General features: G+C 35.5%; 1 protein-coding gene across 4 annotated transcripts in view; it reads right to left on the bottom strand.

The window, feature by feature from the left end:
* GSTCD (glutathione S-transferase C-terminal domain containing) overlaps positions 1-12,446 on the bottom strand; it is a 129,689-nt gene that overhangs the window by 101,735 nt on the left and 15,508 nt on the right. For 3 of the 4 annotated variants that reach the window (XM_015537029.2, XM_042984088.1, XM_042984089.1), the window contains exons 4-5: positions 7,760-8,011; positions 2,390-2,483 (exon numbers count right to left, since the gene is read on the bottom strand). In XM_015537029.2, coding sequence (XP_015392515.2) covers positions 2,390-2,483; positions 7,760-8,011 — 346 coding nt within the window. The remainder of the gene's footprint in view (positions 1-2,389; positions 2,484-7,759; positions 8,012-12,446) is intronic. The other variant, XM_042984090.1, reaches the window with a different exon arrangement.

The following is a 12,446-nucleotide window of genomic DNA, read 5'->3' on the forward strand; positions in this document are numbered from 1 at the left end:
AAGAAAAGAATATGAAAAAGGCAGACAAACAATTTCAAAGAGCATTTGGAAATCAAAAGTTCTATTTGGCTTAGTCTAAAACTAAAACATAAGTGGACAATTAAAGAAATAGAACAATGAGGTATAAAAAAATTCTCTCACCTAAAAACACCTAAAATGGTATGTAAAACTCAACAATCATCCTTTGCCTGTCTAAATGGATTTCTGAGAATAAAGGGAAATACACAGGGCGTTAACAAGGAGGAAAGGAACTAAAAAGCAGTGTAATAATCTTGAACAGACATTACAGCTGCTGGGAGGGTATTTGCTAATAGGGATTTAAGCTTTAATAGCAAGACAAAGAAGAGAGGGTGGTCCTGGATCCCTAACATCGTGGAAAGTGGGAACTAATATCACTACATGAAGGCAGAAACCTTGAAAAGCTACATTCCCTATGAAAAGGTGCATTAAAAAAAATCGTATTTAATAGCAAAGGGAGATGATTAAAGGTAACTTGTCTGTTTAAACCTCAGCTCCAAATGAAAAGGTTAAAGGAATCTCATGTTTAAAAACTAATGTTGGGGCGCCTGGGTGGCGCAGTCGGTTAAGCGCCCGACTCCAGCCAGGTCACGATCTCGCGGTCTGTGAGTTCGAGCCCCGCGTCAGGCTCTGGGCTGATGGCTCGGAGCCTGGAGCCTGTTTCCGATTCTGTGTCTCCCTCTCTCTCTGACCCTCCCCCGTTCATGCTCTGTCTCTCTCTGTCCCAAAAATAAATAAAAAACGTTGGAAAAAAAAATTAAAAACAAACAAACAAACAAACAAAACTAATGTTAACTGGCCTTAAGTTCTAGTATCATGAGTTGCCTGACATCAGCAAGAAATTCCAAAGAAATGTGGAAAAAATTTTTTTAAATGTTTATTTTTTAGAGAGACAGAGAGAGAGAGAGAGAGAGAGAGAGAGAGACAGACAGAACTCAAGCAGGGGAGGGGCAGGGAGAGAAGGAGACACAGAATCCGAAGCTGAGCTGTCAGCACAGAGTCTGACGTGGGGCTTGAACCTATGAACCATGGGATCCCTACCTGAGCTGAAGTCAGAAGCTTAACCAACTGAGCCACCCAGGCGCCCCCTTTGTGTGGAAATTTACTCTTAACCCAGGCCCCACAAGATTCCTACAGATTTAACTTCCCAAAACGAATTCACAATATAAGATTACAAAACTATTAGGGAAATAAAACACCAGGAGTGAAGTCAACAGAAAAAAACAAACAGAATTAGATCTAAATGGACATCGAGTATTAGAAATAACAAATACAGAATATAAAATAACTATGCTTAAAAGATTATGAAAAGAGGAAATTAAAACACGAGCAAGAAAAAGTTTTTATAACAACCCAAATATAATTTCTAGCAATGAAAGATATAATTATTTAACTAAAACCCTAACTATAAAAATATTTTTTCCAACAATACTTTAAACAATTAGGGGAAAATGATTATGGACTGGTTATGAAAGGATCAAGGAATTCTTGATAATTTTTATTAGGTATGATAAGAACATGGTGATTATTTAAGATGTCAGTATTTCTTAGATGTATGTACTATAGTAGGGCATGTTACCTGGAATTTCCTTCAAAATACTTCAGCAAAAGAAAGAGAAAGGAATAGATAAAGCAAATGTAGGAAATGTTAGAAATGTTGAATCTGAACAATGTATATATGTGAAATTTTTATAATATAAATAAAATGAAAACTTTACTCAGATGTGGAATTTAAGAAACATAACAGACAAGGAAAGGGAAAAAATCAGAGAGAGAGAGAGACAAAAGAAGAAACAGACTCTTGGGGTGCCTGAGTGGCTCAGTTGGTTAAGTGTTTGACTCTTGATTTTGGCTCAGGTCATGATCTCACAGTTCATGATTTCGAGCCCCACATGGGGCTCTGTGCCAATAGCATGGAGCTTGCTTGGGACACTCTCTCTCTGCCCCTCCCCTGCTTGTACACTCTCTCTCTCTCTCTCAATCTCTCAAAATAAATAAACATTAAAAAAAAAAAAAACCAAACAGACTCTTAATTATAGAGAACTGATGATTACCAGAGGGGAGGGGAGTGGGGGCATATGTTAAACACATGATGGGCATTAAGGAGTGCACTTGTCCTGATGAGCACAGGGTGATGAAGGAAGCGTTGAATTACCATATTGCAAACCTGAAACTAGAATAATACTTTATGTTAACTAATTGTAATTAAAATAAGTACTTAAAAAAAAGAATTAGAAGAAAAAAAAAAGAAAACCCAATGGATAGTATAATCAAAATATTAGACAAAACCAAAAAGGAAATTAGAGAATTGGAAGATGGATCTGAAAAGATTATGATTAAAACTTAAAGGAGAGAAAAAAAAAAAACTCACCTTCCTTTGGGCTCACTGCTGCAGGAAGACTATTCCAATCAAGGGTCCAAGTAGGGCAAGGGTGGGGAGAAAACATCACTTCAATGCCTTTTTCCTAGAAATAGGAAATAGACTCTTTCTGAATTAATGAATTAATAAAATTCTGTTGTGTTTTAGAAGATCAAATTTCTATTTTCTATACTGACAAGAAGAAACATAAATATTAACAACCATTAAGTGTTCCTCAAAATATTTAGTTACATAAAAAATATGATGTTGTTTTTTGAGAGCACACTTTCCTATTTTTTATACTAAGATAACAAAAAAAAATGCTATTTTTAAATTATTACCTAAAACTACATAGAATAAGCTACCTAGAAATAAATTAGGTGTCAAAAAGAAAAGTTACCTGAGGATAAAAATTTTATCAAAAACGCTCCACACAGAGATAATAAAAAACTGATTCTGCATATGTCCATCAAGACCTGTCTTCACATATATGAAAGTTGCTGCCACCTAGGAGTTACATTTACATGACAAAAAGCACCCACTTCAACATAATACCCCAAAACATCATCCATACCAGTCTTTTACAAGTGCTTATAATGCTCTAAAAAAAAGATTCCTCTGTTGTAACCAAATGGTTCCCAACATTTTCAAAAATGAGGACCACTTTCCAGTATACAAAAAACTTCTCAGGCTCCTTCCCCTGAGGAGGAAGTTAAAAGTTATGCATTTACTTATTTGATCTACTGATAGTTACATGGCATACATACGGACTCCCAGACCCCTTGCAATCACATTCTGGGTATGTGGACCACAGGATAGATATCCATGGTTCAGGTATTTTTATCTTCAGAAATATTATATTCAAAAGAAAAATTTCTGAGACTCTATCACTAGTTTGAATCAATTAGTTCATGAGATTACTTTCCATTATGAAAACCAGCTGAATTCTGGTCCCAAAGGAAATAGTATAAAGATTCTTATCTGAGGTAGAGATATATCTTTAGACCTAGAGGCCTAGAGAACTTATCTGCTCCCAGAAAAATAAACACATCTCTCTGACATCATCTACCTCTATTCTGTATCCCTTATTCTAGCCTAGCCATACTGAACTTGTTATCCCTCATTTCACCAAATTTAACCTTACCTTAGAGTCTTTTCAAAAATACTATATGAGATATCATTTATATACCATTACATTTATAACATACAATTCAATACTTTTTATAATATTCACAGTCAATACTAATTTTAGAAATTTTTCATCATCTCAACAAGAAATTCCATATCTATTAGTAGATACTTTCTATCCTGCCTCCCCCCCCCCCCCCCCCCCCAGCTCCTTGACCTAGGTAACTACTAATCTACCTTCTGTCTCTATAGATTTGCTCAGGGTCTGTTCAGTAGCTGGACCCTCTGCCTAGAACACTTCCTCCAAATCTTCAATTCATTCAGGTTATTTGCTCAACGTCTTCACCTTGTCAGATAAGCCTTCCTGACCACTCCATCTACAAAGGACCCCAACCCACATAACCTCCACTCCCTTACCCCACATTATCTTTTTATAGCACTTATCATTACCTAATGTGTTCACACATTAAATTGTGTTTTTTTCCTTATTTACCTTCCTTATCAGAATATAAGGCCCATGAAGGCAGTCCAATTTGTTTTTCATATATCCCACATTCAAAACAATGACTAAACATATACATTTTTTGGACTAACAGAATAAATAAATTTAAAACCTTTGGAGAATAAGGGAAATTTTGTAGGTAAGAGTATACCAAAGAAAAAAGATGAGGGAAAAAGTGAGATGTGAGTGTTCCTAAGAAATACTTCACTATTTTATACTACCACTTGGCACCAATTTCATTTGTCCTCATGTAACTGGCACAAAATACTGTGACTACACAAAAATTAAAAGTTACTGTATAAATAAAATTAATACATTCATATATTATTTTGATATAATATTTACTATTTTTCAAAATGTATGTCAATAATTCACTAGTAAGTAGCAAATACAATGTCCTGCTAAAAAGGAACATTTATTGTATCTAATACATACTATCAAGTTAGAATTAAATGAAAATAGAAATTTTAACTTATTTTCAGGTTTGGACTTTCTTTTTTAAATTTGTAATTTTTATTTTAGAGAGAGAAAGAAAACACAAGAGTAGGGGAGAGGGGGAGAGGGAGAGAGGGAGAGAGAGAGGGAGAAAGAATCTTAAGCAGGCTCCACACTCAGCGAGGAGTCTTATGCAGGACTTGATCCCACGATCCTGGGATCACGACCTGAGCCAAAATCAAGAGTCAGACCTCAACCAACTGAGCCCCCAGCCATCGTTTTTAAATTGTTGATGTAATGTCCCAATCATTTTTTATATAACCATAAGATTTGAAATCAGAAAGAATCCTATAGAATAGCTACTACACTCTCCTAATTTATAAATGGAGAAATTAAGGCCCTTAGGTTAAATAACATACTGAAGATCAGAATGTTAGCTTAGTTACAAAGCTAGGACTAGAATTCAAGTTACCTGGTCCATAGTAGTCTTCCCATGGGCTGCTCCCAAGCCAATGAGTGAGACTGGTTAAGATACTATGTTAGGCCTATTCCTGAGAAACATGGAACTCTCTGACAGATGATTTGGGCTCAAGGATTCCCAAAGTTTTGGCTTGCCAAAACCTTCTCAGACCTCCACTAAACTCTAAAACTTCTCTAACCCAGTCTTCCTTCCTTTCCTGACTCATGTACAAGGGTCAAACCTGCATCCCAGACTGAAGGCTCTCCCAGCCTCCTCTGTCTCCTTCCCCACTTTACCTCACAGATTTCCCTCAGTAGCTCTCTTGCACATTTAACCCCATCTTGGAGTCTGCTCAGGGGACCTGAACTAACACATTCTCTGTAAATTAAAAAGTCAGGATTCCTTTATATTTTTTATGTTATTATAAGACAGCTTATTTTTACAATTGCTTGTTAACTTTTCCTGAATTTAAATTTGTTCTTTATATCTCACTGTTTATAAATATTTTTAAGACGTATAAAATACAAATGTTTTTCCTAATGTCATTTTGTTGCTAGAAAAGCATAGGTAGAAAAATCTGAATCACCAATTTTTCATTCAAGACTCTGTGTAACTATGAATTAAAAGCAGATTTTTGGGGGTGCCTGGGTGGCTCAGTTGATTTAGCTTCCGACTTCAGCTCAGGTCATGATCTCACAGTCTGTGAGTTGGAGCCTCTGGTTTGCTCTATGCTGACGGCTCAGAGCCTGCAGACCGCTTTGGATTCTGTGTCTCCCTCTTTCTCTGCACCTTCCCTGCTCGCACTCTGTCTCTCTCTCTCTCCAAAAAAATAAATAAAAAATAAAAAATAAAAAACAAATAAAAGCAGACTTTTGGTTTTTTGAAACTTTAAAAATTTGTATATTATTTGCTTAATTTTATTAACATTTTTTTTAATGTTTATTTTTTTTGAGAGAGAGAGGAAGAGTGCAAGCGGGGGAGGGGAAGAGAGAGAGGGAGACAAAGGGTGTGAATTGGGCTCCACGCTAACAGCAGTGAGCCTGATATGGGGCTCAAACTCATGAACTGGAGATCATGACCTGAGCTGAAGTCAGACACTTAACCGACTGAGTCACCCAGGTGCCCTAAATACTAGTATTTTAATACAAAGCAAGTTACTCTCCTGCTGATCATTTATTTATTTATTTTAACGTTTATTTATTTTTGAGACAGAGAGAGACAGAGCGTGAACAGGGGAGGGGCAGAGAGAGAGGGAGACAGAGAATCCGAAACAGGCTCCAGGCTCTGAGCTGTCAACACAGAGCCGGACACGGGGCTCGAACCCACAGACCGCGAGATCATGACCTGAGCCGAAGTCGGACACTTAACCGACCGAGCCACCCAGGAGCCCCTCCTGCTGATCATTTAAAGAAACTCAGGAGGTGAACCTGAGATCCCGACAGGGTACAGCCATCTGATCAAGACACATCACACTTTGGACATGCCTTGATATCTTCTAAAATCAACTAAATAATCTTATTTCATTGTTTCATCATGAAGCTAACAAAACTGAGAAGGTAAGGGGCTGGGGTCACTAATACAATCCTGTTCTTTTCTAATTGAGCAAACTTTATTAATGATAGAATTCAAATGCTTCCTAACCCAAGTGGGGAAATATAATGACTATTTTTCCAGTACAACTCAGATGAACATTTCAAATTACTTCCTGATTTTTCCTCTATTCAAATAAATCTTCAAATAGCCGAAGTCAAAGGCAAAACATTTTTGTAAATTGCTTAGAATGACAGAGAAAAGAAAGTCTATTGGGGAGAACTTGTACAATTAATATTATTAGAAACAAATTTTGCTTCAAAGAGAGAAATATAGATCATATGTGTTATTCTATCAAAAGGCTTTAAAACAGGGGTGCCTGGGTGGCTCAGTCAGTTGAGCACCTGGAGATTGATTTCAGCTCAGGCCGTGATCTCACAGTCTGTGAGATGGGGCCACGTGTTGGGCTTTGTGCTGACAGTGAAGAGCCTGCCAGGGATTCTCTTTCTCTCTCTCTCCCTCTCTCCTGCCCCTCCCCTACTTGTGCTCACTCACTCTCTCTCAAAATACATAAATAAACTTTTAAAAAGTTATTAAAGTAAAAAGTAAAAACAAAATGCAAAGAACTAAAAACTTAAATGTAGGCAAAACCTTAGAAAGTAAATTGATATATTCATTTTCATATTCTTTAACTTCAAACCACCATGTCAAAATTTAAAAACTGAGGCCAAAACCTTGCAACAGAAAAACACCAGGTTAAAACAATACATTTGACCAGATGTGATATGACCTTGGTCAATGTCTTGAATATAAAAAAACAAGTTTCGAGAAAAATACTTTTTTTATTAAAAAAATATTTTTTTAATGTTTATTTATTTTTGAGAAAACACAGAGTGCAAGAGGAGGAAGGGCAGAGAGAGAGGGAGACACAGACTCTGAAGCAGACTCCAGGCTCTGAGCTGTCAGCAGAGCCTGAAATAGGGCTCGAACTCACAGACCAGACTGCGAGATCATGACCTGAGCCGGAGTTGGACACTCAACCGACTGAGCCACCAAGGCACCCTGAGAAAAATATTTTTAAAAAATATATATTCTGACTTACTTGGCTCCAAAGACACATACTATTAAAAATCTTCAATTTACTATACCTCACTTACATGCAAAAGACATGGAAATATTAACTGGTCAAGGGTGATGTAAAACAACTACAAATAAAATTTAAAACAAAAGTAATGTCAATAAATGATTATAATCTGGGGTAGAATGCTCAGCAACATTATCACATGGAATTTTTCAAAGAAAATGTTAATGAAAACATTTTAAGTACCATTAACTTGGTCATAGTGGGTCTTGGTCCTCCTAAAAATGAAGCATCATTTTGCTCCTCTACACCTGGGACCTCACTTAAGTTTGCATCTTGTTCCTTCAAGGTGGTCAGCAACTCTGGTAAATGGAGAAATTGGATCCCACACTGAGAAGCTGCTGTTTTTACTCTGGGCATTTCCTGAATCCTTTGGTACCAAGCAGCCAGCAGTGGAAATTCTATCAGCTTTTCAGAAAGTTTCTTGCAGATAATTGCCTAGGCAGACAAAGAACAAAACACACTACACTATATTTTTTGTTTTTAACAGCCATATTGAGGTAACTTTACATACCATAAAATTCGCACATTTTAAGCATACAGCTCAAACAATGAGTTTTAGTAAATTTATACAGTTGGGCAACTATCACCACAATTCAGGATTAGAGCACTTATATCACACCAGAAATTTCCATTATGACCACCTGTAGTCAATCTCTGCTTCCCCAGTTAGTTGTAAGCGACCACTGATCTCCTTTCCATGTCTATAATTTGCCTTTTCTAGTATTTCATATAAGTAGAACCAGAAAACGTGTCTTTTTTCACTTAGCATTAATTTTTTGAGGTTCATGTATGTAGTTGCATTTACTAGTAGTTTGTTTCTTCTTATTATAAGTAGTAGTCATTGTGTGGAATAATATATTTTGTTCATTCATTTACCAGTTGATAGACATTGCATTGTTTCCCGTTTTTGGTAATTATAAATAATGTTGCTATACAAACTCATGCACCAGTGTTTGTATGGGAATGTTTTTCATTTCTTAGGAGTAGATACTAGGAGCCACGTTGCTAGGTTATATGGAAACTATGCTTAAGTTTCCACGAAACTGCCTAACACTTCTCCCTGATGGCTGCGCCATTTTATATCCTCACTAGCAATGCATGGAGATCCTAATTTCTCCAAATCTTGCCAATGATTGGTATTATCAGTCTCTTTTATTTTCACTATTCTAGTGGATGTGCGGCAGTATCTCATTGTGATTTTAATTTGCATTTCCCTATGATTTGATGATGTTGAGCACCATGTGCTGGTTTGCCATTCAAATATCTCTGGTGAAAGTATGAGAGTCATGTAATTGGCAGTTATATATATGGCAAAGAAGTTACAGAGATGGCAAACAAGTACATGAAAAAATGTACATCATTTATACCATTAAGGAATTGCAAATTAAAACAAGGAGACACCACTGCACACCTACTAGAATGGGGAAGAGGCAAAACCCTGACAAAAGCAAATGATGGCAAGGATGGGGAGCAACAGGAACTCTCATTTGCTGCTGGTGGGAATGCAAAATGGAACAGCCACTAAGAAAGGCAATTTGGCGACTCCTTGCAAAGCTGAACAACTCTCACCATATGATCCAGCAATTGCACTCCAAATAAGTTAAAGACTTATGTCCATGTAAAAACCTGCACTTGGATGTTTATAGCCAAAACTTGGAAGCAACCAAGATGTTCTTCAGTAGGTGAATGGATACACAATCTGTGGTACATCCAAACAATAGAATATTATTCAGCACTAAAAAGAAATGAACTCATCAAGCCATGAAAAGACACAGATGAACACTAAAAGCATATTACTAAGTGAAAGAAGCCAACCTGTACACCATATAATTTGAAGTATGTGACATTCTGGAAAAGGTAAAACTATGAAGACAGTAAAAAAATCAGTGGTGGTCAGGGGTTAGGACAGAGGATGAATAGGTGGAATACAGATTTTTAGGGCAGTAAAACTATTCTGTGTGATACAATAATGACGGATGCATGTCATACATTTGTCGAAACCCACAGAATGTACAACCGAAAGAGTGAACCCTATTATAAACTATGGATTGGGTTATAGTAATGTTTTAATGTAGGTTCATCAGTTTTAATAAATGTACGACTCTGGTGCAGGATTTTGATAGTAGAGGAGACTGTGTGTATGGGGACAGAGAATATTGGGAACTTTCTGTACTTTCTGCTTTATTTTACTGTGAACCTAGAACTACCCTAAGAAAGAAAGTCTATTTTTTTAAAGATACATTTAAAATCAAAACATACTATTTAGATAAGATATAAGACTGACAAAGGACTAATGTCTTACAAAGAATAAGAGGCCCAAAAGGTATTTGTGAATTACTTGAATAATAATAATAATAATAATAATAATAAACATTATATACAGACAAACTAAGAATATATTTACATACTGACTATACTATAAGTAAAAAAAAAAAAAGTAATGGAAAAGACCAATACATAGCAGAAAAAGGACAAAAAATGTGAATGGATTATTCCAAGAGAATCAATAAAAATAACATGACAACATTCGAAATGTCTATAAATGCTACAATTGGAAATCATCTTGTAAAATTTTGTACCTTGTATTCCAGTTTCTATCATCTTTCATTGGTAGTATATTTTTATGCCCCTCTAAAAACTTTTCCTTAATCAACTTTCTTCAAACTTAGAAACCCCTTCCTCTATAATTCACTGGCAAGAACACATTCCACTGTCCCAGACCATCATCATATTTCATAAGTTCTCAACACTCTGAATATAGAGAGTAAAAGGACACTGCTTAGTCAAAAACCTGAGATACTTAATATATACTTACTTATGAAAGTTAGTTTAAGTGGCCAATGGAGGAAGGATTGAAATGTGTTGAAGTGTTGACTTCTTCAAAGTTTATTATGTAATACTTTTAAATGATTATAACTTGATGTCTATATAGAGTTTATAATCACTGGTGTATTTTGAGGAATCTCCGTGGAAATTATGCACTCACTGGATAAGTGTGGAGATGAGAGAAATGGAGAGGCTGTACTCTTATTTTAATGGTGATTTAAAGTTTGTTTTTTTTTTGTTGTTGTTGTTTTTAAGTGAAGCCTTCTTCCCTAAATGTATGAACTGTAACACAGACCCAAGACAATATTACTTTATAATAATATAAGAAGCACTGTCAGGACTATATTCCCTACAAAAGACTTGATGGAGTAAGGAGGAAATTTCACTAAAGTAAAATGGTAAAAAGATAAAAGTTACAATTATAAATATATAGAAGTAAAAAGATAACTAGCATCATTTACAGGGCAATTTTTATCACACAACACTTAAAGTAAGGCTTTTATTTAAATTAGAAAATGTGAAATCATTCCTCCTGATTTAAATTATCTTTTTGTTTTCTTTTGGCCAGATGCTTTCTCCCTACCATCACAACCAAACTTCAATTTCTTTAAAAAATAGAATGTTCTTGCTTCTTTTTGAGGCACTGAATGTTGTTTCCATAGAAACAGTAATAATGTCACAGATTATGACTGGTGACTATGAACAAATAGATAAATAAAAAGGTCAAATCAAGAAAATCTTGACACATATATCTAGCAATAATCAGTACCAAAGCCGAAGCCAGAAAGGACAGAAAAGTAATAAAAAATTCACATGCATATACATTTTAGTCTATTTTAACTGGACTTTAAATAAGCACAAGTAATTGATTATAAGGGCAGGGCTTATGTCTAACTCTTTTTGTATATAACAAGGACTTAAAACACTACCTTGCAAATAATAGTCACTCTGTTGAGTGAATAAATGATCAAGAAACTACATATTAGCTTCAAAGAATAATTTCCTAAATTAGTGTTTTTCAAACAGCTGTTTATGACCCTTGAGTAACTTGAAACATCAACACAGTTTTAAAAATGATATATAAATGGATAAAGAAATTGTGGTTTATATACACAATGGAGTACTACATGGCAATGAGAAAGAATGAAATATGGCTCTTTGTAGCAACGTGGATGGAACTGGAGAGTGTGATGCTAAGTGAAATAAGCCATACGGAGAAAGACAGATACCATATGTTTTCACTCTTATGTGGATCCTGAGAAACTTAACAGAAACCCATGGGGGAGGGGAAGGAAAAAAAAAAAAAAAGGAGGTTAGAGTGGAAGAGAGCCAAAGCATAAGAGACTCTTAAAAACTGAGAACAAACTGAGGGTTGATGGGGGGTGGGAGGGGGGGAGGGTGGGTGATGGGTATTGAGGGCACCTTTTGGGATGAGCACTGGGTGTTGTATGGAAACCAATTTGACAATAAACTTCATACATTGAAAAAAAAATTTTTTTAAATAAAACTTAAAAAAAATGACATATAATAGAAAATATCAGAGCAAGCAGCGTGTAGTAAGATGGGTTACTTTATATCATACTTAGAAGTATATTTAATGTATAGAAGATATATATTTATATAAGTATGTTTTCCCACCTTGTAAAATGCATTTTTTCCTGTGAATTAAAGCAAAAAAAAGTTTGAAATATACTTTCTAAATGTCACTCTGGGAGCCAGTTTATAATTCTCATCAAAATTCTTAATTGCCTGGAAATAGCTTATGCGCTAAGGGAACCGAGCTTAAGTCATGATAAATTAATCACATAAGAAATGTTCTCATTTCTTCACCTTTCCTTTCCTCTCCTTGGTAATGATTTATTGTTATTTGTTAGATGCATACGGCATCTTTCCTTCCGTTTGAAAATAAGTTGTGACTAAGTAACAATAATTCATGTTTAAAAGAAATTGAGAAGTTTTACTCTGCATGACAAGTTATCCCATTTAATCAACATGCCAGGCTGCCCTGCTAATATCCAGACAGCTCAGGAGGTACTGAAGCACA

Source organism: Panthera tigris, chromosome B1 (genome assembly GCF_018350195.1).
Source record: "Panthera tigris isolate Pti1 chromosome B1, P.tigris_Pti1_mat1.1, whole genome shotgun sequence".
Classification (NCBI taxonomy): Eukaryota; Metazoa; Chordata; class Mammalia; order Carnivora; family Felidae; genus Panthera; species Panthera tigris.